Consider the following 26,541-nt stretch of genomic DNA (forward strand, 5'->3'; position numbering starts at 1 on the left):
GCTGTCTTCTCTAAGCTTTTCTTTCTTTTCATGATGTGGCCAAAGTACTTCATCTTTGAGTTGTTGTAGGTTTTTTCCAGGCTATATGGCCATGTTCTAAAGGCATTGCGGCCATGAAAGCCTTCGACAATACATACTTCATCTTTGCCTCTAATATCCTTCCCTCCAATGAGCAGTCAGGCTTTATTTCCTGAAGTATGACTGGTTGGATCTTCTCATGGTCCAAGGTACTCTCAGAACTTTCCTCCAACACCACAGTTCAAAAGCATCTCTCTTCCTTTGCTCAGTCTTCCCTATGGTCCAGCTCTCACATCCATAGGTGACTATGGGGAATATCATTGCTTTAACTATGCGGATCTTCATTGCCAGTGTGATGTCTCTACTCTTCACTATTTTATCGAGACTGGACATTGCTCTCCTCCCTAGAAATAAGTGTCTCCTGATTTCCTGGCCGCAGACTGCATCTGTAGTAATCTTTGCGCCTAGAAATACAAAGTCTGTCACAGCCTCCACGTTTTCTCCCTCTATTTTCCAGTTGTCAATCATTCTTATTGCCATGATCTTGGTTTTTTTGATGTTTAGCTGCAACCCAGCTTTTGCACTTTCTTCTTTCACCTTGATTAGAAGGCTCCTCAGCTCCTCCTCGCTTTCGGCCATCAGAGTGGTGTCATCTGCATATCTGAGGTTGTTAATGTTTCTTCCAGCAGTTTTCACCCCAGCTTTGCATTCACCAAGCCCCGCACATCGCATGATGTGTTCTGCATACAAGTTAAAAAGGTTGGGTGAGAGTATGCAGCCTTGCCGTACGCCTTTCCCAATCTTGAACCAGTCTGTTGTTCCGTGGTCAGTTCTGACTGTTGCTACTTGGTCCTTGTACAGATTCCTCAGGAGAGAGACAAGGTGGCTTGGTATGCCCATCCCACCAAGAACTTGCCACAATTTATTATTATCCACACAGTCAAAGGCTTTAGAATAGTCAACAAAGCAGAAATAGATGTTTTTCTGAAACTCCCTGCCTTTCTCCATTATCCAGCGGATATTGGCAATCTGGTCTCTGGTTCCTCTGCCTTTTCTAAACCCAACTTGAACATCTGGCAACTCTCTCTCCATGTATTGCTGGAGTCTTCCTTGCAGGATCACAGTATTTATTTATTTGTTTATTTCCTTAATTTATACCCTGCCTTTCTCACCCCTGAAGGGGGACTCAAGGCAGCTCAAGTGGCTGAGGGGGAAAAGGAAAGGGCCTGAGGCTGTTAGGAATGGTGGGAGTTGGAGTCCAAAACATCTGGAAGGCCCAAGTTTGCCTAGGCCTAGCTTAGGAAATTCCAGTGAGAAGCCACCTCAGAGGCGGGGGGGGGGGAGCGAGCCCTGGCTTCCTATTGGCCAGCTCTCTCTCGGGTGACTGGCGTGGTTTTCCCAGAGAGGGGGAGGAGTGGGCGGGGCTTCTCCGGCGCCGCGAGCTGAGCTGAGAAATCAAAATGGCGTCTCTCCCCCGGCTGCGAACTACAGAGCCTCCCGGCATGCTTTTCGGGCAGAGAATGGCAGCGAAGCCGTGGCAGCCTCGCAAGGCGCTCTGGGGGTTGTAGTACTCCGAGTCTGAAGGAAGCGCTCGCCGGTTCCTTCCTTCCTCCTCCCTTCATTCCCATCTGCCACTGCACGAGTCCCGTGCCTGCCTGCTTGCCTGCCTGTCAGCCTGAAGGGGGGCTTTTGGAACCACCAAGAAGGAGAAGGGGAGGCAGCGGCGGGGCCTAATTGAGGCCCCGGTTGAGGCCTACTTGGTTGGCGGCGCTGAGGAGAGGAGGAGGAGGAGGAGGAGAAAGGAGGCGGCAAGCAGGCGGGCGGTGCCGTGTGTGGGTGGGGCCGCCTCCACGGCCGGTCTCCGCCTTCCTGCCTTCCTTCCCTTTTCCTCATTGCTTTCTGTCGGCCTTGAGCAGAGGCTGTGAGGAGAAGGGCCAGGAGAGGCGTCAAGGCCTTCTCCATCGCCAAGGCCGCTTTCTCTCTGAGGAAGTTGTAGCGCCGCCTCTTCTTCCTCTCCTCCATCCTCTCCTTCCTCTTCTCCACCTTCCTCCTCCTCTTCCAGGACACCATCAAGGCCCAAACGTTGCCTCCTAAGAGACCACGGCTGTGTGGAGACATGAAGATCAAAGATGCCAAGAAACCTTGTAAGTAGCCTCCGCCAGCTCTTCATACGCTTCGACCCCGCTTTCCTCCAATGCTATGGAATCCTCTGGGAGTTGTAGTCTTGGAAGGTTTACTTATTTATTTATTTCCAGTACTAGCCGTCCCCTGCCACGCGTTGCTGTGGCCCACTCTGGTGGTCATGTGGGTTCTGTGTGGGAGGTTTGGCCCAATTCTATTGTTGGTGGGGTTCAGAATGCTCTGTGGGTGAACTACAAATCCCAGCAACTACAACTCCCAAATGTCAAGATTCTATTTTCCCCAAACTCCACCAGTGTTCACATTTGGGTATATTGAGTATTCGTGTAGAGTTTGGTTCAGATCCATCATTGCTCTCTGGATGTAGGTGAAGTACAACTCCGAAACCAAAGGACACTGCTCACCAAACCCTTCCAGTGTTTTCTGTTGGTCATGGGAGAACTGTGTTCCAAGTTTGGTTCAATTCCATCGTTGGTGGGGTTCAGAATGCTCAAAAATTGATTTTGTCATTTGGGAGTTGTAGTTGTTGGGAACTATAAATCCCAACAACTACATCTCCCAAATGACAAAATCAAATTTTTGAGTGAAGGACATACATTGGGTTGTTAGGTGTCTCGTGTCCAAATTTGATGTCAATTCATCCAGTGGTATTTGAGTTCTGTTAATCCCACAAACGAACATTACATTTTTATTTATAGAGACTAGCTTTCCCCTGCCACTCGTTGCTGTGGCCCACTCTGGTGGTCATGCGGGTTCTGTGTGGGAGGTTTGGCCCAATTCTATCATTGGTGGGGTTCAGAATGCTCTGTGATTGTAGGTGAACTACAAATCCCAGCAACTACAACTCCCAAATGTCAAGATTCTATTTCCCCCAAACTCCAACAGTGTTCAAATTTGGGCATATTGAGTATTCATGTAGAGCAGGCGTGGGCAAACTTTGGCCCTCCAGGTGTTTTGGACTCCAACTCCCACAATTCCTAACAGCCGGTAGGCTGTTAGGAATTGTGGGAGTTGGAGTCCAAAACACCTGGAGGGCCAAAGTTTGCCCATGCCTGGTGTAGAGTTTGGTCCAGATCCATCATTGTTCTCTGGACTACTGTAATGTACTCTACATGGGACTGCCCTTGGAACGGCCCGGAAATTTCAGTTGGTTCAACAGGCGGCAGCCAGGCTGTTAACTGGTGCTCCTTACAGAGAGATGTCAACCCTCCTGTTTAAGGAGTTCCATTGGCTACCGTTCATTTTCCAGGCCCAATAAAAGGTGCAGGTGCTTACCTACAAAGCCCTAAACGGTCTGGGACCCATCTACCTGCGTGACCGCATTTCTGTATACGAACCCACATGATCTCTTCGTTCATCTGGAGAGGCCCTACTCACGATCCCACCTGCATCGCAAGCACGATTGGTGGGAACGAAGGACAGGGCCTTTTCTGTGGTGGCCCCACGACTCTGGAACTCCCTCCCCAAGGACATCAGGCAGGCCCCAACATTGGCAGTCTTTAGAAGGAGCTTGAAGACGTGGATGTTCCAGTGTGCCTTCCCAGAATAAGACTCTCAAGCAATATGTCCCAAATGCACTTTACGAGAGATTTAGAACTGTCTGCACGCCCACCTATCTCTAAAATATCCATCCTATTTCCCTTGGACATGCCCAGCATTTTAAATTTTAGTCCTTACATTTGACCCTGCCATAGGTTTTTAAATGCGTCGTGTCATTATTGTTTTGCTTTGTTATGAGTTATTTATTGTTGTATTGTTGTTGTTATGTTTTATGATGTATTTGGCTCGGCCTCTTGTAAGCTGCACCGAGTCCTGCAGGAGATGGTAGTGGGGTATAAATAAAGGTTTATTATTATTACTATTATGTAGGTGAACTACAACTCCAAAACCACTGCCCACCAAACCCTTCCAGTATTTTCTGTTGGTCATGGGAGAACTGTGTGGCAAGTTCAGTTCAATTCCATCGTTGGTGGGGTTCAGAATGCTCTTTGATTGTAGGTGAACTATAAATCCCAACAACTACAACTCCTAAATGACAAAATCATTTTTTTTGAGTGAAGGACATACATTGTGTTGTTAGGTGTCTTGCGTCCAAATTTGGTGTCAATTCGTCCAGTGGTTTTTGAGTTCTGTTAATCCCACAAGTGAACATTACATTTTTATTTATATAGACTAGCCGCCCCCTGCCATGGGTTGCTGTGGCCCACGTGGGGCTTCTGTGTGGGAGGTTTGGCCCAATTCTATTGTTGGTGGGGTTCAGAATGCTCTGTGATTGTAGGTGAACTACATATCCCAGCAACTACAACTCCCAAATGTCAAGATTCAATTTCCCCCCACTCCACCAGTGTTCACATATAGCTGAGAAGTCCCTGTCTCTCGTCCCCGCTAAACATATTTGCAACACTGGTGGGAGTGAGAGCAGGGCCTCTCCGGATGATCTTAAACTGTGAGGCGGGACGTAGAGGGAGATGCGTTCAGATAAGTAAGTTGGGCCAGAACCGTATAGAGCTTTATAGGTCAAAACCAGCACTTTGAATTGAGTTCGGAAGTGAATTGGCAGCCAGTGGAGTTGACACAACAAGGGGGTGGTGTGCTCCCTATATGTCGCTCCAGTTAGTAATCTGGCTGCAGCCCTTGGACTAGTTGAAGTTTCCGAACAGTCTTCAAAGGGAGCCACACGTAGAGTGCGTTGCAGTAATCTATTCGGGGATGTAACAAGAGCATGGACCACTGTTGCTAGATCAGACTTCTTGGTTCGCCTTCTCAGTGAGCTGTGGCTCATTGAACTGAAACTCCCAGGGCTCCCTAGCATCGAGCCATGGGTTGCATCTACACGGTGTGTAGAAAAAATGCCATTTGGAACCACCTTTAATCGCCATGCCTCAAATGTTGTTTTATCCTTACAAAGTGTGCAATTTGTTTATTTAGTTTATGATGGTTTTTGTTGAATTTTATGTTAGTAATTTCTGTTGCTTTTAACACTCTACGCCGCTTTCAATCCTACCCATGGGAGAAAAACTTGAAAACTTTCCTATGTGGAATAACTTTTAAATAAGGTGACAGAAGCCTAGGACCTGCACTTTGTAATTATATTTTACCTTCCCGGGCATTTTAGAGCGCTTTTAATCATTATTTTATAATTTTATGTCCGATAAGGACTGAATTAGGATTATTTTAATGGGTTATTTATAGTGTTGTGCTTTATAGAATCATAGAGTTGGAAGAGACCTCATGGGCCATCCAGTCCAATCCCCTGCCAAGAAGCAGGAAAATCACATTCAAAGCACCCCTGACAGATGGCCATCCAGCCTCTGCTTAAAAGCCTCCAAAGAAGGAGCCTCCACCACACTCCGGAGCAGAGAGTTCCATTGCTGAACAGCTCTCGCAGTCGGGAAGTTCTTCCTAATGTTCAGATGGAATCTCTTTGTTCCACGTCCTACTCTCCAGGGCAGCAGAAAACAAGCTTATCTAATGTTGTAAACTGCCTTAAATCCTTGGAGAAAGGTGATGCAGAAATGCCCACATAAATAAATAAATACATAAATAAAAGTGGGAAATAAATAATCCTGGGAGTTACAGTTATAAGCCACTCAGAGCCCCCTGAGTTGAGAAAGGTGGGGTACAAATATGGTAAATAAACAAATTCCTAAGGAATTGTGGGAGTTGAAGTCCAAAACACCTGGAGGGCTGAAGTTTGCCCATACCCGGTGTAGATGCACCCTATCTTTCTTTTCCCCCCTCCTATCATTCTTCCTATCTCAATCCTTTAGATTCCTTTTCTTCTGGTCCCAAAATGCTTGGGATCAGAAGGGCTTGGGATATTGGAATATCTACATAAACATCATGGCATGTGTCTTCCTGCAGAGCAGAAATATATTTACATTACATGTAATATTACTAATAATATTACATTATAATGGTATAGTGCAATATAGTAATATATAATACTGATATTTTACTATGCTAATAATATAATATACTGTATGAAAATATATATTGTAAACCACTCTGAATCCCCTTCGGGGTGAGAAGGGCGGCATATAAATGCCATACATAAATAAATGAATAAATGGGGTTGGGTTGGATGTCCCTTGTGGTCTCCTCCAGCTCTATGATAATTTAATGAGATTTCTTGATGGGATCCAAGTTTAAACATGATATTGATTTATACATAATCTGAGGGTAATTTAATGCACAATATATTTTTAAAAATTTGAATGAGACAAGCTTTGTGTATATTGAACCATCAATGACACATTTGCTTTCCATCTCAGCCACCCAGATAGATGATGGTTGATTTTGAAGCATTTTGGAATTCCAGCTAGGGGATGCTCAACTTGTTGACCTCCACATTGTTGTTCTTTTTAAGTACCTTGGCAGGTGATAAATATCATAAAAGTGTTTTGAATGAATAAATGTTGCCACCACCCAGTTTTCCCATTTGCTTTGCTTGATCAACAATTGCTTGATAGCTTCCACTTGTTTATAAAGCAGGGAATTGGGGCTTTAAACATGCTCATTTGATTGCTTTCCTTTGCACCCAGCAGATTTTGCAATTGACTGAATTATATGCTTGGAATGTGAGTTATAGGTCTTGCCTGAGGGGGAAGAAATTCTTTGTTCTCAAGAAACATAGGATGACAATAAGTGTTACTGTTTAGTTTGTCAGTACCACTTTAAACATTGAGCAGAAAAGATTTCAGTCTCACAAATATGAAAATAAATTGTGTCATATTCGGGGCCTGCGGGCATTTCTTTTTCTAATGTGTTCATTCATGTATTTTGATGCTTATCTCTGTATGGGTAGAGCAAAAATGTTGGAATGCAGCTTCCACTGGAGTAAATGTGTTTGCAATCATAAAAATATGCAACTGTAAAGATATTTCCACATGCTTCCCTTTAAAAAAATCTATAAAGTGTAAATTGCAACAGAGTGGTTTTATCACCCCCTCAGTGACTTTGGCATATGATTATATGTCAGAGTAAGATTGTGGAAGTTGGAAGAAGTTTGAATTGTACATCTAGGCTCTAGGGGCTTCATGTTGACCCTTAGAAAATGATAATATGACATTTTCTCAATGACTTCACAATGAAAACTGAGACTAAGTTGGTCTTCAGTTAGTAATAAGGTAAAACATATTTGTCTATGTCAGGCCTGCACAACCAACCTGTGGCTTTCTAGGTGTTTTGGCCTCCAGTTCCCAGAAGCCCATGCCAACCTGTCCAGTGGTCAGGAATTCAGGGAGCTGAAGTCCAAAACACCTGGAGGGCTTGATCTATGTAATAGCTGTACAGTATGTAGGAGACATCGCTACTGGCATTTAGCCTCATAAGCTTGCTCACTTGCATTCTTGGAAGGAAATTAAACTTTTCTCAAATAAATTATCAAAATAAAGTATACTTCCATTCAGTCCCCAAATCCAGGGGATTGGCTACTGTAAAAAATATTATCACAAATGAGAAATAACTTTGCAAAACACATACATATATGTGGCATATACTTCTCTCCATTTGGCCCTGGAATGAAAATAGTCACAAGACTTTGAAAGTTTAATGGAACAATATGCTAGAATGAGAATATCACATCAGGTGTCTCAACAGGAGTTGGTTTTCTGACTAAACGTAGTTCCATGTTTCGTCACATAAAAATCTCTTCTTTGTTTTCTCCCCAACTGGCTAATGCAATTTTCATGCAGTCATTTGCAAAATGTACTGCTTGTATAAATGTTACTTTTCAATTAAATGTCCAGAATATATTTCTAGTAGTTTAAGATGGAAGTTTTGAAAAGGTGAGAGATGGCTTTACAGTGTTCCACAAAACAAAATCTGCTGGCACTCTTTTCTGTTATTCTACTACAACTGACAGACAGCATGCAAGCAATATGTATTGATTATTTATTTATTTATTTATTTGAGACATATATATCCAACCTTTTTCTGAGCACAGACCCAAGGTGGTTACAACAGAACCAAAAAAAAAACAAAACATACAGTATAAAAGTTAAAACAACCCATAAAATCATAAATATTTGAATCGGGAAACAGTTAAAATCATATAAATGTTAAAATCAAGATAAAAACCCAAAATATATGCTAACATTCATGTTCACATGTGAATATAAGCTAGTTTTAGTGAAGTATATAAATAAAGCCTGTTTGCTTTTTGAGTTTTGCCCCTCAAAAATCACATTAGTATAATCAAAAGTTTCTGTCAGAATAAGAACAAATCATTTAATTTTATTTTTTGAAAAGATCCCATACAGTTTTTTAGCATATTTTTTCAAACACATATGCCCGAACAACATAATTCTATTATGCCTGATTAAATGCAGTTGGTTTAGCTCCTTAATAAGTGTTTGCTATGGTTATACCCAAATGCAATAATTTGAAGCCTTCGACAATACAGTGTGAAATGGCCTTCTCTGTTACATAGAAAATGTGATAGAGTTGCTAAAAGTTACCTAGATTTGTGTTAGATCTTGTCTCAAAGACATGCTGCCACTTAGCATTTGTCAACTATGCTCTTTGTATACATATTTATGAATGACCACCTCATGTGTATGGCATTCCTTAGGTTACCAGACTACAGCACTTTCCTGTGAATACAATTCTGGTGAAACTAAGCCTTGCCCTCCTGGAAAATACACTTCACTGTCAAAATATTTCAGTGCCTAAAACATTTGCCATACCTGTCTAACTGCTGGTAGAAAGTAATCAGTTCAAACACGAACAGGCAGAATTCTCCCTTTCAAGCCGCCAGCATACCAAGGCCAGAGGTTAGGAATTAAGAGAAGTATAACTCAAAACATTGGAGAAGACTTAAACCCATATATGCATTGCCATAAAAGAGGGAACAGATTTACATAAAATGTGTACATACTACTTGTGTAGGTGCCAGTTTAGAGATCACTAAAATGTTAATAGAGATAAAGCACTTTTCACCATAATGGGGGAATATTTATCACTACATAAGCTTTGTGTCTGTTCAGTCTGTGGCCTACTTACTAAATGGGGATGTTCAACCTCAAGGCTCCTTTCTAAATTAAAAAAATAAATAAAGCAGACTTGTCTGGGTAGAGAGGATTTCAGAAGAAACTTCTGTGTGAAAACTATTTCAGTTGGATTGTATTTCCACAGGAGAAAAAAATCCTTATAGAGAATTTGGCGTATTTGAAGAGGCATTCTAGTTCCATAATATTGTGAAGTGAGCCCAGCTGGCTGTCTTCAGAAGTGCCTGCTAACTTCAACAAACACTAAGCCTTTTCTCTCTTGCAGAATTAATACCTAACTTTAGGTCAATATATGTGTTTATCTACTAGCTATTGCTGTCTTGTTGGCATAAATCGACAAGGGTCAGAGTTTACTGGATGCACTCAAATAGATTTATTGCTTAATTCTGAAGAGTTATAAACAAGAGGATTACATTCTAGCATTCGATGGGAACAGAGATTACAACTTTACAATTGCAAGTCATGCAATAACGTGTACAGGTTGACCTAGAATATGTGGTCACTTCCAGCAGGAATTGAGAAAAAATTGTCCTCCAGGTGATGTTGGGCTATAACTCCCATTGTCCACCACCATGCTGGCTAGGTTGATGAGAATTATAGTTCAACGTCTAGAGGACCATTTATTCCCCACCCTTGATTTACAAATTCATTCTATAGGGACAGGAATTAAATGGCATACTTCTGCATTTCCCCCTAAGGACAGTTAAAACTGAAGTAATGAAATATTTTTTCAGTCTAATTAGTTTACTCTTAATCTGACATGCCTCAGAGGACTCATCAATGTACACCACAAGACTGAAATTGTAGGAGGGAGCGCAGTGTTGTGTTTCATCAAGGGGTTGCCTTTTTCTTTTATGTCAGTGGTATGGTATCAGCAAGAATTCAGCTTCTGTAGCTTCCACTTAAGAGCTTTTTGGGTGTTTGCTAATATTATTTATTTATTTATTTATTTATTTCTTGCATTTATTGACCGCCACTCTCAGCCCGGGGGCGACTCGTGGCGGTGAACAACAACATAGAAAAACAGTGTACAAAAAATGACGACAATACATACACAACTACTACTACATAACATATACTTATGCTAAAAATCCGCTTCGTCCAATCCTGGGGTCATAGTCAGTTTCGTAGTCATAGTCCATTCCAGAGTCGTTCCAATGATACACTCAGTTGAAGGCCTGCTCGAAGAGCCATGTTTTCAGGCTCCTACGGAAGGCCATCAAGGAGGGCGCCTGTCTAATCTCAGTAGGGAGGGTGTTCCACAACCGGGGGGCCACCACCGAGAAGGCTCGCTCTCTCGTCCCCGCCAGACGTGCCTGTGAGGCAGGCGGGACCGAGAGAAGGGCCTCCCCGGATGATCTCAAGGCCCTCGTGGGCTCGTAGGCCGAGATGCGGTTTGCAAGGTATTTTGGGCCGGAACCGTTTAGGGCTTTGTAGGATAACACCAGCACCTTAAATTGGGCCCGGTAGCAAATCGGCAGCCAGTGGAGCTGGGACAGCAGGGGCGTTGTACGCTCTCTGCGCCCTGCTCCTGTTAACAACATGGCTGCCGCGCGTTGGACTAGCTGAAGCTTCCGGGCCGTCTTCAAGGGCAGCCCCACGTAGAGAGCGTTGCAGTAGTCGAGGCGGGATGTGACCAAAGCATGTACCACCGTGGCCAAGTCAGACTTCCCAAGATACGGGCGCAGCTGGCGCACGAGCCTAAGCTGTGCAAATGCTCCCCTGGTCACCGCTGAAACCTGGGGCTCCAGGCTCAGCGATGAGTCCAGGGTCACACCCAAGCTGCGAACCTGCGCCTTCAAGGGGAGTGCGACCCCGTCCAGCACAGGCTGTAACCCTATACCCTGCTCGGCCTTACGACTGACCAGGAGTACCTCTGTCTTGTCTGGATTTAGTTTCAGTTTGTTCGCCCTCATCCAGACCATTACAGCGGCCAGGCACCGGTTCAGGACTTCGACGGCCTCCTTAGTAGCAGGTGGGAAGGAGTGACAGAGTTGGACGTCATCTGCGTACAGGTGACACCGCACCCCGAAACTCCGGATGATCTCACCCAGCGGCTTCATGTAGATGTTAAACAGCAAGGGGGACAAGATGGAACCCTGAGGAACGCCACAGGTCAACGGCCGTGGCGTTGAACAGGAGTCCCCCAATAACACCTTCTGGGTACGACCCTCCAGAAATGACCGGAGCCACTGCAGAGCAGTGCCCCCGAGACCCATCTCTGCAAGGCGCCCCAGAAGAATACCGTGGTCGACGGTATCGAAGGCCGCTGAGAGGTCCAGGAGCACCAACAGGGACACACTCCCCCTGTCTAGCTCCCGGCGCAGATCATCCACTAAGGCGACCAAGACCGTCTCGGTACCATGTCCCGGTCTGAAACCAGACTGTGCCGGATCCAGATAATCCGTGTCTCTCAAGAATACCTGGAGTTGTGAGGCCACCACGCTTTCCATGACTTTGCCCAAGAAGGGAAGATTGGAAACAGGCCGAAAGTTGTCCAATTTAGTGGGGTCAAGTGATGGTTTCTTCAACAGCGGCTTTATAACAGCCTGTTTTAGGCTCGCTGGAATCTTGCCTTCCCGAAGGGAGGCATTAACCACCACCGTGGTTAATGATTCCTTGATAGAACAACCAAGAATTCAAACTGAGGTATGATGCTCTTCTTAGAAGAGTTTTTTCTTCTTTTCTCAAATTTTAAAGAATGTTCTTGCTAAGGCTGCCCATCTTTAAAAGGGATGCAGGGTTGCTTCTGTTTACCTGTAGTAAAGTTGTGAGCAAATGCCCCTTTGCGCCTGCTAACAAATGGGGATGTATATTAATATTGAGCTTTTCCACATTTGTTATAAAATGTTTAACATTATGCAGTATTTGTAACCATTTCAACACAGTTTAAGGAAGTAATAATATATTGGTCAGTGTGACAGTACTAACTCTGTATTTTCATATGTAAATGGTTCTTCTAATGGCAATTTTCTTTCTCCACAGCTTTTCCCTGGTTTGGCATGGACATTGGGGGAACCCTAGTGAAACTTGCATATTTCGAACCTATTGATATTACTGCAGAAGAAGAGCAGGAAGAGGTTGAAAGCCTGAAGAGTATTCGCAAATATCTGACCTCCAATGTAGCTTATGGGTCCACTGGTATTCGAGATGTTCACCTTGAACTCAAGGACTTGATACTCTTTGGCCGAAAGGGAAATTTGCACTTTATCCGATTCCCAACCCACGATTTGCCTACTTTTATTCAAATGGGAAGAAGTAAAAACTTCTCGACACTGCATACGGTGCTGTGTGCCACTGGCGGTGGTGCCTATAAGTTTGAAGAAGATTTTCGCACAGTAGGTAGTTGCGGTGCATCTTCTATAACACAGTATCTGTAGTCTGTTACAGTATATCACTGTTTGGTAGTATTGTTTGCAATAGATATCGCTATCACCCAAAAGAGTCAGATGTGGAACCTTTGCCTTTTTCTGAAAAATCTTTTCTTGTGTTGCCATGACTCTGAGCAGGAAATAGTACCCATCCAATCCTTTCCTGAATCTAGATCAGGAATTCAAAATGTTTTAGTTTTGGACTACAACTTTCGAGGCCTGGCTGGCTGAGGGAATCTAGGACTTGTAACTGCTCTGAGCCTTCAGTTTGTACCGGTACTGAGGGAAAAATGTGTTCCTGCCTTAAGAGACTTCAGAAATGTATTATAATATGGCGTAACCTTTCATTATCATTGTTTCTGAACAAAGGTGCAATGTTTCCAATTCCGACAGTGTAAACATTTGGTTTTGATTTTTATATGATTTGGATGAAAGCTATTGGACATCAGGAACGAACTGGAGTCTGATTTGACTACAGATCAAATGGCCCATTGTCTCAGCTTCCACATCTGCTATAAAAAACTCCTAATTTTTATTTTATTTAGCTTCTGGCATAGTCATTGCCACTTTTCAGATTAGTTTATGAGAAAATTTCACTTCAAAAGAAAAGAGTCTATGCTTTTGAAAGTCAAATTAAAGCCAGATTGAAGGGTTGGATTTTATATCTCATGTTTCATCCTAAAGTTGTTCAGTATCTGCCAACATGGAATGTGTTATACTAACATATAAAGTATTTAATTTTCATTTTTGCATTTTCACAGATTGGAGATCTCCAGCTGCACAAACTGGATGAACTTGACTGCCTTGTCAAAGGCTTGTTGTATATAGATTCTGTCAGTTTTAATGGCCAAGCTGAGTGCTACTATTTTGAAAATGCATCAGAACCTGAAAGATGCCAAAAGATGCCTTTTAATTTGGATGATCCATATCCACTGTTGGTTGTAAATATTGGTTCGGGAGTCAGTATTTTAGCTGTCCATTCCAAAGACAACTATAAGAGAGTCACTGGAACAAGGTAATTAAGAGAATATCTAGCAAGTTAAGCCATTATTTTAAGATAATGGTTTTGTCGTGTTCGTAGGGCTTCTTTCAAGTACCTATCTCTTAATTATAGTTTGGAACTGACTTCCTGTTTTGTAGTGTAGTTGTTTCTTTTTCCGGTTTTTAAACTCAGTGGGAATCAGTAACCCCAATTTTCTTTTACAGGTTGTTTTATTACTGATTTGTACTAGAAAATTCATGTGGTAAAACACATGAAGTACAAAATCATGCTATGCCTGCTTGCAATTAATGCATTTCTGTAAAAATAATGCAGGCCACGAAGAACCTTTCTGATAGGGACTATGGCTGGAAATAAAACAGTATAATGTAGGCTGTGTCAGTAGGAACCACATCCATAAAGATGTATACATAAAGTGCTTTCAGATGAGACATCATAACATAATTACCCTGACTTAGGGAATTTAATTGGGGAAATGGAGACAGTTGATGTATTTTACTTGCACACTCACCATTATTTCCTTCTTCTTTCCTCAGAAAACTGTTAAGGGAGGAAATGTAGCTGCAGTTTATTCTGCTCACTAGTGTTAGGTAACTCCAGTCTAGAAATATAATCCTTTAATTGTTTTCAGTTGTTACTTGATCTTTTTGGGTCTCTTACATGATTTGGACAGATAAAACAACTTCATAGTTAGTTCATTAATATTGTTTAATTTTGTAAACACAATTTCCAAATCAGTCATCTTTTTCTCATACCAGTTTAGGTGGTGGGACCTTTCTTGGTTTGTGCAGTTTACTGACTGGATGTGAAAGCTTTGAAGAAGCCCTGGAAATGGCATCCAAAGGGGATAGCACCCACGCTGACAAGCTAGTCCGGGATATTTATGGGGGTGACTATGAACGGTTTGGTCTTCCAGGTTGGGCAGTGGCATCTAGGTAAGTACTGACAAGTAACAATCATATCATACTTACACGTGTCCCTACTTTTCAATAACCCACTTTTCAACAGTTTACTCTTCCAACAGTTTGAAAACATGCAGATGTGAGTAGATCAATAGGTACTGCTCTGGCGGGAAGGTAACGGCGCTCCATGCAGTTATGCTGGCCACATGACCTTGGAGGTGTCTACGGACAACGCCTGCTCTTTGGCTTAGAAATAGAGATGAGGATCAACCCCCAGAGTCAGACATGACTGGACTTAATGTCAGGGGACAACCTTTACCTTATCTTACTCTTCCAACTTTTTTCAATTATAACTAGAACTCATATATAGCCAACTTAAAATACAACCAAAATAAGACAAACCCAACTTGAAATTCAAGCCTAAGAGTGCTCTGCTGCTACCAGTTGTTAGCTTCTAAACCTGTTGAATAAGCAGCAGATACCTATACATCATATACACATATTATACTGCCTTTTAAAGATGGGTTCATATTTTTGCTTTAGGAATATTTAATAAAGAATTTTAAAAGGTGGTATAGATGTATATAGTGTTTCCCCAATATTCTAGCAGTCTACTTCTCTCTCTTTTTCCTCACTTCTGCCACTAAATTATTGTAACAAAGCGTTTCCTACTGTAACCAACTCTTTGTATTTCATTGTGCCATGGCATACATACTATTGTTTCTTAAATATTGCACATCTGTATATTTATTTCAATAGAAATGCTTGGGTATGTTACATCCAAATTATGCATCAGTTAGCACTGATTTCTATAGTATGCCATGTTAATGTTTCTTAACAAGTATAGTTACAAAGATAAGTGTGGAGCTGTTTAGATTTATTTTCCAAAAAGCCTGATTAAGGGGAGCATGGGGCCTTCCATGTGTTTCTGGACTACAGTTCACGTCATTCCTAGTCCGGATAACCAATGGTGAGGAATGAGGGGAATGAAGTCCCAGCTACATCTGGAGTGACAGAAAGTCCCCATCTCTGGATTTACAGCTTTAGTGTTTTTATAGAGACATATCTGTCCCAGTTGTTCATGAAGAGAAGTGTATCTAGTTTAAGAGACTGATCTAATATACACGTGTACAGTCAGCCATCCACTTCTGCAGATTCAGCCATGCACAGCTTGGAACATACTTTTAAAAATCTCAAAAGTAAGCATTTTATGTAAGGAATACCATTTTACTATTCCACTGTATATAATGGGATTTGAGGGTCCATAGATTTTGGTACCCCATGGAAATCCTGGAATCAGACCCCAGCAGCCAACAAAGGCTCACTGAATGCCTAATATTATCACATACATTCTTTTCTGTAACAAATTTCACAGGCTTGACCTTGAAAGCAAAATAGCTATGTGCATCTGGAGATTAACCTAGTCTCTTAATCTAGATTAAATTGCCCCCATGCACAATTGGGTTAGGTGGGTTAGGTGGCTTCTTCATGATTTAAACAACATATGGTAGATAAGGGGGGAAAAGATAAAATTGTAAGTTAATTTTGTCCAGAGTAGAATTGTACCTGAGCTGTAAAAGATTAACTAGGCATAAAGTTCTCAAAATATGGTAGCAAAACTTTCTCCAGTGCACTAGAACCAACTTCTAACATCCATCTCAGTTTATGGCTGTATTGTCTGATCTTTAAAAACAGAAACCAACTTATACATTATGCCAAAGACACAGCAGCAGTGGGGGGAATGAGGGAATAATAGTAATAATAATAAATGAAATCAGACAGCAGAATCTCCTGCTAATTTGGCTCATTTGCAAATCTGTGTTAATTTCATATAATGCTTTTTTCAGTTTCTGTAATTATTATGAACAAAGCTTCAGGGGTGTCAAACTTACTTTCATCAAGGGCCACAACAGCCTTAAGATTGCCCTCAAAGGGCCATTGAATCTGTGGGTATTTTTTTCATAGTGGTCAGTGCTTATTGATTTTTACCCAATTTGGGTCTCCAGATGTTATTGGACAACAACTCTCACCACCTGTGATTTTCTGCCATTCAGACTGGGGATAATGGGAATTGCAACCTATAGCACTTGTGGTTCTGAGGTTGGGGAAAGGGTAAATGACATAATATCCACAACCCTTGGTATATAAATCTGAAGCCCACTATCCTGACTGACCAGAACAAACTGAAACCTTTCAGATGTTACTGCATCACAACTCCCATCAGCTCTAGTGATGATGTCGAATTTAGGAATTATAGTCCAGCACCTGAAATGCCACATAAAATGACATGGAGGGTCAGATTCAGCCCATGGGCCTTGAGTTTGACACATGTGCTCTATTGGATGAAAATGTTATGCTTTTCTCCAAAACCATAGAACATTAATCTCTCTCTTTCTCTCTCTCTAGTTTTGGGAACATGATCTACAAGGAAAGACGAGAATCAGTTAGTAAAGAGGACCTGGCTAGAGCAACATTGGTTACTATCACCAATAACATTGGATCTATAGCGCGCATGTGTGCTGTAAATGAGGTAAATTTAGTTGGTAGGGAGAAACAGAGACTTCAGTGTGTCTTTTCTGACCTAGATTGAGTAACGTTTACAAGGAATTCTTCATGCATCTTGTCAGATTTTTCCTTGGTGACGAATAGGTTCTTTCTCTCTGCCTGGAACCAACTGTCCTTCTTTCTCTCATTTATCTTGAAGTTCTCTCATTGTATACTTGCACGTTAAGCTGATATGCACCAAGCTTCATTTCCAAAGCAACATTATAAATTAATGTAGCAAATTATTTTTATGACTTGACTCAGACCTACAGGGGATTTGCATAGGGAACAGGTACTTTTTGCTTCTGCTCTCTGGAGCATCCCATCTGTTTGGAATAAATCCCTGTATTTGGAAAAGTAGGGCTTCCCTTCAATTAACTGGCTAACTGTTATGCCAAAAGGAGAAAGAAACATATACTCTTCTGGAATATTTCTCACTGCCTTCAGCTTCTTTACAGTGCTGCCTTGTTGCTTATGGATCAAGCAGCATTGTACAGGGCTATGAAGGAATTGAGTACTGCTTCATTGTAAGTAGCCGTTTCATTGCATCGTGTTACATTTCCTTGATCCCATTAAGAATTTATAGTATTTCCCTCTTTAGTAATACACTCTTTGCCTGGAGGTATATATAGATACATCTGCTGGGCACAGCGCTTGTTTTAATGGCTGCTTTTTAAATATATTGTCAGCCTGCGGGCTTGACTTCTGCAAATTTTATTATTCACATATTTGATTAAAATATTATTTCTAGGAATCTCTAGGCCTTTCAGTATAGTCAGACTCTATGGTCAGCTTCTATTGGAAGTTGACTAGTCATGTTGAGCTCCTAGACATTCGTAGACAGGTGTTCTCAGTTTTTTTTTTTTAAAGCATTTTTAAATTAATTGTTTTTTACTTTCATGAGGTCTTGTGCTCTAACCCCTTCGATTGTAGCGGGCTGACTATACCAGAGCATTCATTTGGTGGTTTGAACTTGCTTATAATCTGAATTTTGTCCCCCAATACCACCTCTCCCCATTTCCATTGGTATAGCTCCCCTGTTACAGCAAGGCAGCAAAGCATGGAGATCAGTAAAAATAGGCCGTGGGCACCACATTGATGCTAGATGTTTTAGATAATTAAGAAGGTGTCTAGAAAAATATTTAAATGTTTGTTAGGTGAACCTTGCTGTGAAAGGTATCTCATATGCAGAATACTTTTTGAGGTTACCACATACCTAAATCCAAAAGGATGACGAAAGAGGGAAAGTCTAGATGGTTAAGATAAAATCAGATGAAAGGAAGGGGAAAAAAAAGTTCTTTGCCACATTTATACTGATTCCAAGTTGCATCCATCCCTGAACAGACTTCCTCTCTTGGGATGCTTTCCTGTGGGAAAACGATAGAAACAGTAAGAGCCTTTGGCAGTTCCCTTACCATTGTAATCTCTTCCATTCCCTTCTACAGAGAGTTGCTGGACTTTTGGGGACAAGAAGAATGGAGAAGGAAGGGGGGGGGGGGTTGGCAAACTGTTTTTTCCCTTTCCTCCTGGGCTGTGTAAACCTTCCATGCTCTTAGGGGAAAAGATTCAAAGGACCCATCTACACTGTCATATAATGCAGATTGAACTACATTATATGCTCAGTAGACTCATGTAATGCAGATTGAACTGTGTTGAACTGAATTATGTGAGTCTGTGCTGCCATATAATCCAGTTCAATGCAGTTAATCTGCATTTTGAAACTGGATTATATGGCAGTGTAGATGGGGCCAAAGTGGGATTTACTTGTAAGCAAACATGCATAGGATCCCTCAATCGTAATTAGAAAATTATATCACTTTCTGTTACATCCTAGTGAGGAAACTTGTTTTTTTCCTTTAGAAAATAAACCGTGTCGTCTTCGTGGGTAACTTTTTACGTGTGAATACATTGTCAATGAAGCTTTTGGCATATGCGTTGGATTACTGGTCCAAAGGCCAGCTGAAGGCTTTGTTCCTAGAACACGAGGTATGTATGATCACTGCTATGGAGTAGAAAAGCCAGAATGTTAAGTTCCTCTTTTTATACTTTTTTCTTCTTAATGTGGAAAGAGAAAAGCTGTGTAGAGGATGTTTGTTTTTGAAATGTGGGAATAATTTTAAAAAATGCTGAACTTTGGGCAGTGTACCTTAATAATAAAGAAATAATTTTCATGCAAATGCAGTGGTTTATAGATTGTTTGCTGTTGATAGCCTTGAGTTCCTATATCAGGAGTAAGGTGGGATAAAAATAAAGTAAATCAATAAAAATAATATTTTTTATGAGAAGAAGATTTATTTATTTATGCCAAGGGATATTGTAGAACCTGAAAGAATGAGAAAAAGAAGTTGGTAGCATAAGCTTCTGCAGACCTAATGTCGGTATCATCAGATTGGAAAAGGAACACAGAAGACACTATAAGGGGAAAGCTGATATTTTTTAAAAGCTACATAGCAGTACAAAAAAGTATAAGAACAATGGGAGTTTTCTTATTTATGTTCCTTTGATTCAGCTGTTGATGTATGATGACCCTGTTAATTTCATAGGGTTTTCTTAGGTAAGGAATAGATAGTTTTGCCAGTTCCTCTCTCTCAAGTGCAGCCTATAGTACCTGATATTTTTAGTGATCTCCCATCCAACTTTCAATCAAAGCGAATCCTGCTTAGTTTTCAAGACCAGATGACATCTCTAACCTATGAATGTTTCATGTGGCTTAGAACATAAATTGTCCAAATTGTAGTCAATGCATTGGCCATGTTGTGAATATATATTTTTCCAGCTGAGCTGCTGAACTTGCTGACCGAAAGGTTGGTAGTTTGAATCCAGGGAGCAGGGTGAGCTCTGCTGTTAGCCCAGCTTCTGCCAACCTAGCAGTCTGAAAACATGTAAATGCGAGTAGATCAATAGGGTAAGGGTTAGGTACTGCTTCGTTGGGAAGGTAACGGTGCTTCATCAAGTCATGCCAGCCACATTACCTTGGAGGCGTCAACTCTTTAGCTTAGAAATGGGGATGAGCATCACCCTCACAATTGAACACAACTAGACTTAATGTCAAGGGGAAACCTTCACATTTATATGAAAAAAGATAGCCTAAAGGCAACAGATCCCACCTGATCTTGGAACCAAGCAGGATCATCTTTTGTTGGGAGATCACTAACAAATATCAGGTGCTGTAGGCTACATTTGACGGGGAGGAAACCTATCTGTGTATTCACTCACTAAGAAAATCCTATGAAATTAATGGGGTCACCATAAGTCAACAGTTGAATTAAAAGCACATACACAAGAAAAGTTGCAAAAGATTGTGAAAAAAGGCTGAGTTTTATAATGAGTTTAAAATTTATGTCGAAATTTCTTTTAAACACAGGGCTACTTTGGCGCAGTTGGTGCCCTCCTTGGATTGCCAAATTTCAGCTGAATCTCAAAGCATCGCAATACTGAACTATTCCTTACCTTTTTGGCATTATTACAACACTGTTTTTATATCAACTGGAACCAAAGGGGAAAAGGGCCTCAGTCTTTCTATACATGTCTTTAACTGTAAAAATGGTAAACTGTCTCATTAAGACCCCAAGGGTGAAACCTGGGAGTTTCTGTAGGAAGCGCCTTGTGGTTTTGTTACATGGTGTCCTCTAACACGGTTGTCAAACCCATGGTCTTCCAAATAATGTTGAACTTCAGCTCCCATCAGTCCTGCCCAGTGTCATAAGTGATCAGGTATGATGAAAGCTGTGTTCAGCAATGTGTGAGGTGCCCCAGGCTTCTCATCACCACTTTCAACAAATGCTACATGTTCATTGTGCACCACAGCCTCTAAAATATGGATCTCAAAAGCAGACTTGGGGGATCAGCCTTCGCTGTCGAAAGCTCTGATTCAGTTCAAATACAATCTGATGCCATTAATTTTCCTTAAGGCTGCTTGGCTGCCTTTCCGTGCGCAAGACTAATCGCCTTCTTTCTCAGTGTTCCTTTTGGCCATGATTCTCCATTATCTCTAAAAACTGACCATTGCCATTTCCAAGTGCCAGCTACTAAAAATAAAATTCCTCGAAGCAATAGAGTTTCTGAGGAAAGGAGATTTCAAAGTGTTGGAATACTGGAGCTAATTCAAACTTTTGAGTATTAAGTTTTGCAGAAAAAAATAATAAAAAAACACATCAACAAAAACTTGACATGATTGATTTAATGTGAACTAAGCAGCTGTGAATACACTTAAATAGAACTAATAATTGTGTGATTAGTCAGGTTTTATTATTCCTTGCTGATTAATCCTAATGATTAACTGGTACTGACTATACAGAAATAATTGTTAAAGGTTTTTAAGTAAAACCTTTAAGATTTTAAAAGGATGACTGTTTCTCAAAATCTATATGTGAAAACCACCCAAAAAGGGCCACTAATGTGACTGTTGTGAAATCAGTGTAACAAATAATTGAGTCACAGTGGTTCTTATAGGGGGAGCTTCCTGTGCAGTTTGTTTATCAGTCTATTTAAGAGCAATCAATGTTTGAGCCGATGAACCTGGGGCAGATTTTGGCCTTCAAGCATTATGGCAGCTTTAGAGGCTGTACTGCAGAATCCAAAGGTTCGGCGTCCATTAGAGTCTGATCCCAAGTATCCCACATGCTGCAACAGTGTGGCCTTGAGATACAACTCCACACATTGGAGCTGCTCATGTGTTTGGACTGTCTGCTGTTTCAGATGTGATTGTAAACATTTGCAATAGTGGTGTATTAAGCAGATTGCTGCAGCAAATAAAATCATCTCAGAAAAAGAAGTAACATTTCTATGCATTGTATCCTGAAGGAATATGCAGTTATCCAATCCATGAATGATGTCTTCTCTAGGGGAGTTGACTGTTCAGACTAGAGCTCATACAGCTCAAATAATGCTTGGTTTACTTGATCAATTTGATTATATTTTGGCACACCATTTTTACAGCAATATTGGTATAGGCAGCATTTCTCCAGATACCTAACTTGCATTGGTCTTGGGTTTTAAAAAAATCCAATTCCAACTACATTTCGATGCTTGTCAGCGCTTTTTAAAATCAGAACAGTGTGGATTTTGTTTGTGCCACTCTCCTAAAAGCTATTTCCTCCTCCTCCCTCCTCTTAAGATTTGGAGAGAAGCTAGGGATTTCTATGTTCTTTTGATCCCTTATTGAGACAATGTCCTGAAAAAAATAGTCTTAGCCCAGAGTCTCTACTTTTGACCATTTTGAGCCTGGCCTTTCAAACAGAGTGTGGCAATTAATCCATCCTTGTATTAAATCAATGTTTTGCCTTTTAAAAAGCTTACAGCCATGTGTCTTAAAACATAGTTGAAGTTCTTCCCTTCGTATGCTACCAGTAGTAATTTATACTCTTCAGTACATATCCTGGGCTGTATGAAAATAGTCTTGAGACAAATCTGCTGTGGATGCTCTTTAGACTATGAAATAAGTAAAATGACAGCTTGGAGACTCCATCGTTTTCGTATCTAGCCAAGACATCCTTCATAACAATGATGGTTTTGCTGTAGAAATAAGGAAGATCATAAAAGTATGATCTCCCCTGTATGCGTTGCAACAGGCTTAAATAGCAAAATTACAGGTTTGAAATAAATCTCCTAAATCAGTGTGTCAGTAGCTTTCATACTGAATAACTTTGTAGCAGTACAAGAAAATGCTTCTGCCTTCTTGTAATTAAGATATTTAAGAGTATGTTTTTGTTGTTGTTTGACCTATCCTGTCGAAATGTAAAATTCTGTCATATTTCATGTAAGGGTGGAGTTGCCAGGGTCTGATTTAGCACTAATAGAACCATGTCTTGGGTGTTTTTTCCCTCTGGAAATATATGGATATCCAGAACTGCTGTCAACATACTTGGGAGAGGGAGGACTTACTGGTTGAGCGAGAAGAGGGATCTAGCCGTCCCCTTTAAGAAAAGGAGTTTAGGGTCTGAATGTAGTGACTCTTAAATCCAGTGGTCACATGAGTGCCTTAGAGTCTCCTCCTGCAAGTTTCACCTAAAGTTTGATGTTAATAGCATTTCTGGCTTTGGATAACAACAGCCTTGAGTACTGAACAGTGTCTTTGGCACCTGTAGAATAGTTTCAATTGACCAAGCAGACCGCCAAGTAGTCAGAATTTTAAAAATCTTTTTCTTGTTTTTCTCATAAGGGTCAATGACCTAGCCCTCTGTACTTTTTTGTTACAATAGGATGCACAGTATATATCTTTTTTCCCTGAAAGAGAGGACAGCTTTGTGTTGGTTAACAAGGCAATTTAATCTCTCATCCTTCCATGTCATTTTCGCAGTATGTTGTTGAGATGTCTACCCCTTTTCAATTTACCCATTCCATTAAAGATTGTTTGGATACAGACTTGTATCTGCAGATTCTTTCCTCCTGAGCCCTTGAGCTATGGAATCAATGGACCATACACTGCCTCCCATCCCAATCCTTAGTGTATTAAATACCATTCCATAAAAACAAATGAAGATAATGTAACGACCAGATCATGTTGTCATTTGTGTTATGCTTTGAATTGGACCCATTGATACACTGCGTTGCCTTTGTACCTATCAAGCTGACTACATGTAACCTCAATAAATAACAGTGATCAAGTGGAATAAGACATCCATGTTGGCTGCTTCAATAAGAAGTGAGAGATCTATTGTCCTTCATATTATAATGAACTACATCTTCCTTGATCATTGGCTGTGTGCACTGTGGCTGAAGGGAACTAGACTCAAACAATGTAAGGCTCGTAGTTTCTCTTCAAGGCTTTTTTTTTTACTGGCAAGAATACAATCTGCTTTATCAGGAATTCTGTGCACATATTTCCCTGTCTTTAAGCATGTGAGAAAATTGGGCAGCCTCAAATATACACACAAAATGTGCTGAAGTTAAAACATTTTAAGTCAGTGGTTCTTAACCTGTGTATCCCCTGGTGCTTTGGCTTACAACACCCAGAATTCCTGACCAGTTTACTAGCTGTGATGATTTCTGGAAGTTGAAGGCCAAAACATCTGGGGACCTACAGGTTGAAAATCCCTGTTCTGACTAGCTGCTTATATAAAATCTAGTCACACAGGGTTGCTCTAAGTTTTTCGGGCTGTATGGCCATATTTCAGAAGCATCCTTTCCTGAGGTTTCACCTGCATCTATGGCAGGCATCCTCAGAGGTTGAGAGGACCTCGTAGCTCCCTGCAGAATGCTTTCATGGCACAACAGGATGTGAAGAGTCATCACTTTGACCATGACGACATAAAAAGATGCTTGCTAAATTTTAATATGTGTCTGTTTCTACTGCAATGAGTGGAACTGTTGTCAGAGTAGGTCTGCATCTTTACAAGTGCTTGAACTGAGAGCATGCTTATGGATCAGTAAATTGGACTCCTTTGATTCCTTAAACATTCATGCCTTGTCACTTTGTAAACAGTGCATTTTAACACTCTGAAATAACTATGTTAAATTATGAAGATAAGTTAATATAGATCAAGAGTTGGCATGTTTGCCATTGAAATGAAAAAAATGATGTATGGTGTTTTTTTGAAGGTAGAGGATATAGGACTTGATGAATTGAATGACATTGCTTAATTAAAAGACTGGTGCCTCCTTTCAGTGTGAAAATAATCCTTGACCTTAACTGGGTTTTAGCTGAAGGGCCTAGAGTAGGCATGGGCAAATTTGGACCGTCTAGGTGTTTTGGACTTCAACTCCCACCATTCCTAACAGCCTCAGGCCCCTTCCTTTTCCCCCTCAGCTGCTTAAGCGGCTGAGGGGGAAAAGGAAAGGGCCTGAGGCTGTTAGGAATGGTGGGAGTTGAAGTCCAAAACACCTGGAGAGTCCAAGTTTTCCCATTCTTGGCCTAGAGATAAGAGAATTAAGGTTCATACTTGTGTTGATCCAAGCACCCATGATAATTGATATTTTAATTATTGGTATCAATTTATTTTTGACCTTTTGTAGATTAGATATCTTGCAAAAAGGACGCACAATGCAGGTTTTTGGCTTTGGAGTAGAGGGACAAACAAGCTGTCTTAATTCAGAAGTGACATCTCTTTATGTTTTCTCAGCACCATAGACTCAGTTATAGCGGAGGTCTCCTAATTTCAACCATTTGTTGTGTATTTTCCAAATGGTTTACTAAAAGGAAATTTTTAATACAAGAGATCAGCATGCCTGCAAACATCCTTCTGGGTTTACTTCTCCAGAGAGGATGGGGTGGCACGTGTTCTAAAAGCATGCACCTTTATAAATTGGGATTGTTCGAATTTGACATGCATGCATCTTACCAGCTGTCACAAGATTTGCAAAATAGAGGTCAGCCGAGAAATTAAGGTTTTGCTAGTCACAAAAGGATAGACCAGTGGTTCTCAATCTGTGGGTCCTCAGATGTTTTGGCCTACAATTTCCAGAAATCCTAACAGTTGGAAAATTGGCTGGGATTTCTGGGAGTTGTAGGCCAAAACACCTGGGGACCCACAGGTTGAGATTCACTGGTATAGATCTTGCAACACTGTCCAATCTTGCACTGGGTGTAGGGAACAGTGACTTGAAAGTGAACCGTAGTTAGGCATGCACTTCTTATTTTAGAAAAATACCATGAAGCATCATGGTGTGCACCATGGCTTTGTGTGTTCATGCCATGTGGGGATTAAGCCAGCAATTTAGTTTAATCTTTTCCCAGTTTATTATATTGGGATGGAGTAGAATGATTCAATTTTACAACAGTTTTCTCTTTCGACGATCATTACCTCAGTTTCATTGAAAGGCAGCTGATCAAAGCAGTAACCTGTTGGTGGACATACTGTGAAACCTAACCACGGAGAATATAGGGCCCTTCGGATGTTGTTCAGCTCTAATCCCCACCTGTTTTAGCCAGAACAGCAGCTTCTGAGGAAGGAAGGGAAATCTAGTTCAACATCTCAAGAGCCATATATTCCCTGGCTTGTGCTAATAACCATTGTCTTGTATTTCCAGACCTTAACAAAAGCAAAGATAGGTCTTGTGCATACTCTGTTTCAGCAAAACTATTTGACAGATCAGAAGTATACCATATTTTTTCGATTCTAAGATACTATTGATTTTAAGACGCACACTAATTCAGTAACTCCCAACAGAAAAAAAGCTTTGGTTTTATATAGTTATATTTATATATGTACCTATAATCACCCGTGATCCTAAGACGCACAGAATTTTTAGAGATGTTTAATGTGGGGGAAAGAGTACGTCTCAGAGAAGAGGTAATGCTCAGCTATGTTTATTTAAATGAGTAAGTCGGAAGTCATATGTTGTGATTTGATACTGGATTGGTTCAATAAATCCTATTTAAAACAGGTCAGATTCCCCTCTACCTACCATGGTTCTGGTCTTGTAACCACGCAGAAATAAAGGAGGGGATGCAAGCCTAAACCTTATTTTGTTTGTTTGTTTGGTACTGAACCAAGCCTTCCCCTCTCAGGTGCCCTCCAGATGTGGGAATACTACACCGCCACCACGTTGTAGAGCAATGAATCCCAAACTCATCCTCCAATTGTTTTGAATTTCAATTCCCGGAAGCCTCAGTTGTT

General features: G+C 41.1%; 1 protein-coding gene across 1 annotated transcript; it reads left to right on the forward strand.

Annotated features, from left to right (window-relative positions):
• Positions 1 to 1,568: 1,568 nt before the first annotated feature.
• Positions 1,569 to 23,347, forward strand: LOC132765112 (pantothenate kinase 3). The gene is made up of 7 exons (XM_060759298.2): positions 1,569 to 2,162; positions 12,153 to 12,505; positions 13,300 to 13,553; positions 14,297 to 14,473; positions 16,847 to 16,970; positions 18,845 to 18,970; positions 20,349 to 23,347. The coding sequence occupies exons 1-7, from the start codon at positions 2,135 to 2,137 to the stop codon at positions 20,397 to 20,399; spliced, it is 1,113 nt and encodes a 370-aa protein (XP_060615281.1). The 5' UTR covers positions 1,569 to 2,134; the 3' UTR covers positions 20,400 to 23,347.
• The last annotated feature ends 3,194 nt before the right edge of the window (positions 23,348 to 26,541 follow it).

Source organism: Anolis sagrei, chromosome 2 (assembly GCF_037176765.1).
Source record: "Anolis sagrei isolate rAnoSag1 chromosome 2, rAnoSag1.mat, whole genome shotgun sequence".
Taxonomy (NCBI): Eukaryota; Metazoa; Chordata; class Lepidosauria; order Squamata; family Dactyloidae; genus Anolis; species Anolis sagrei.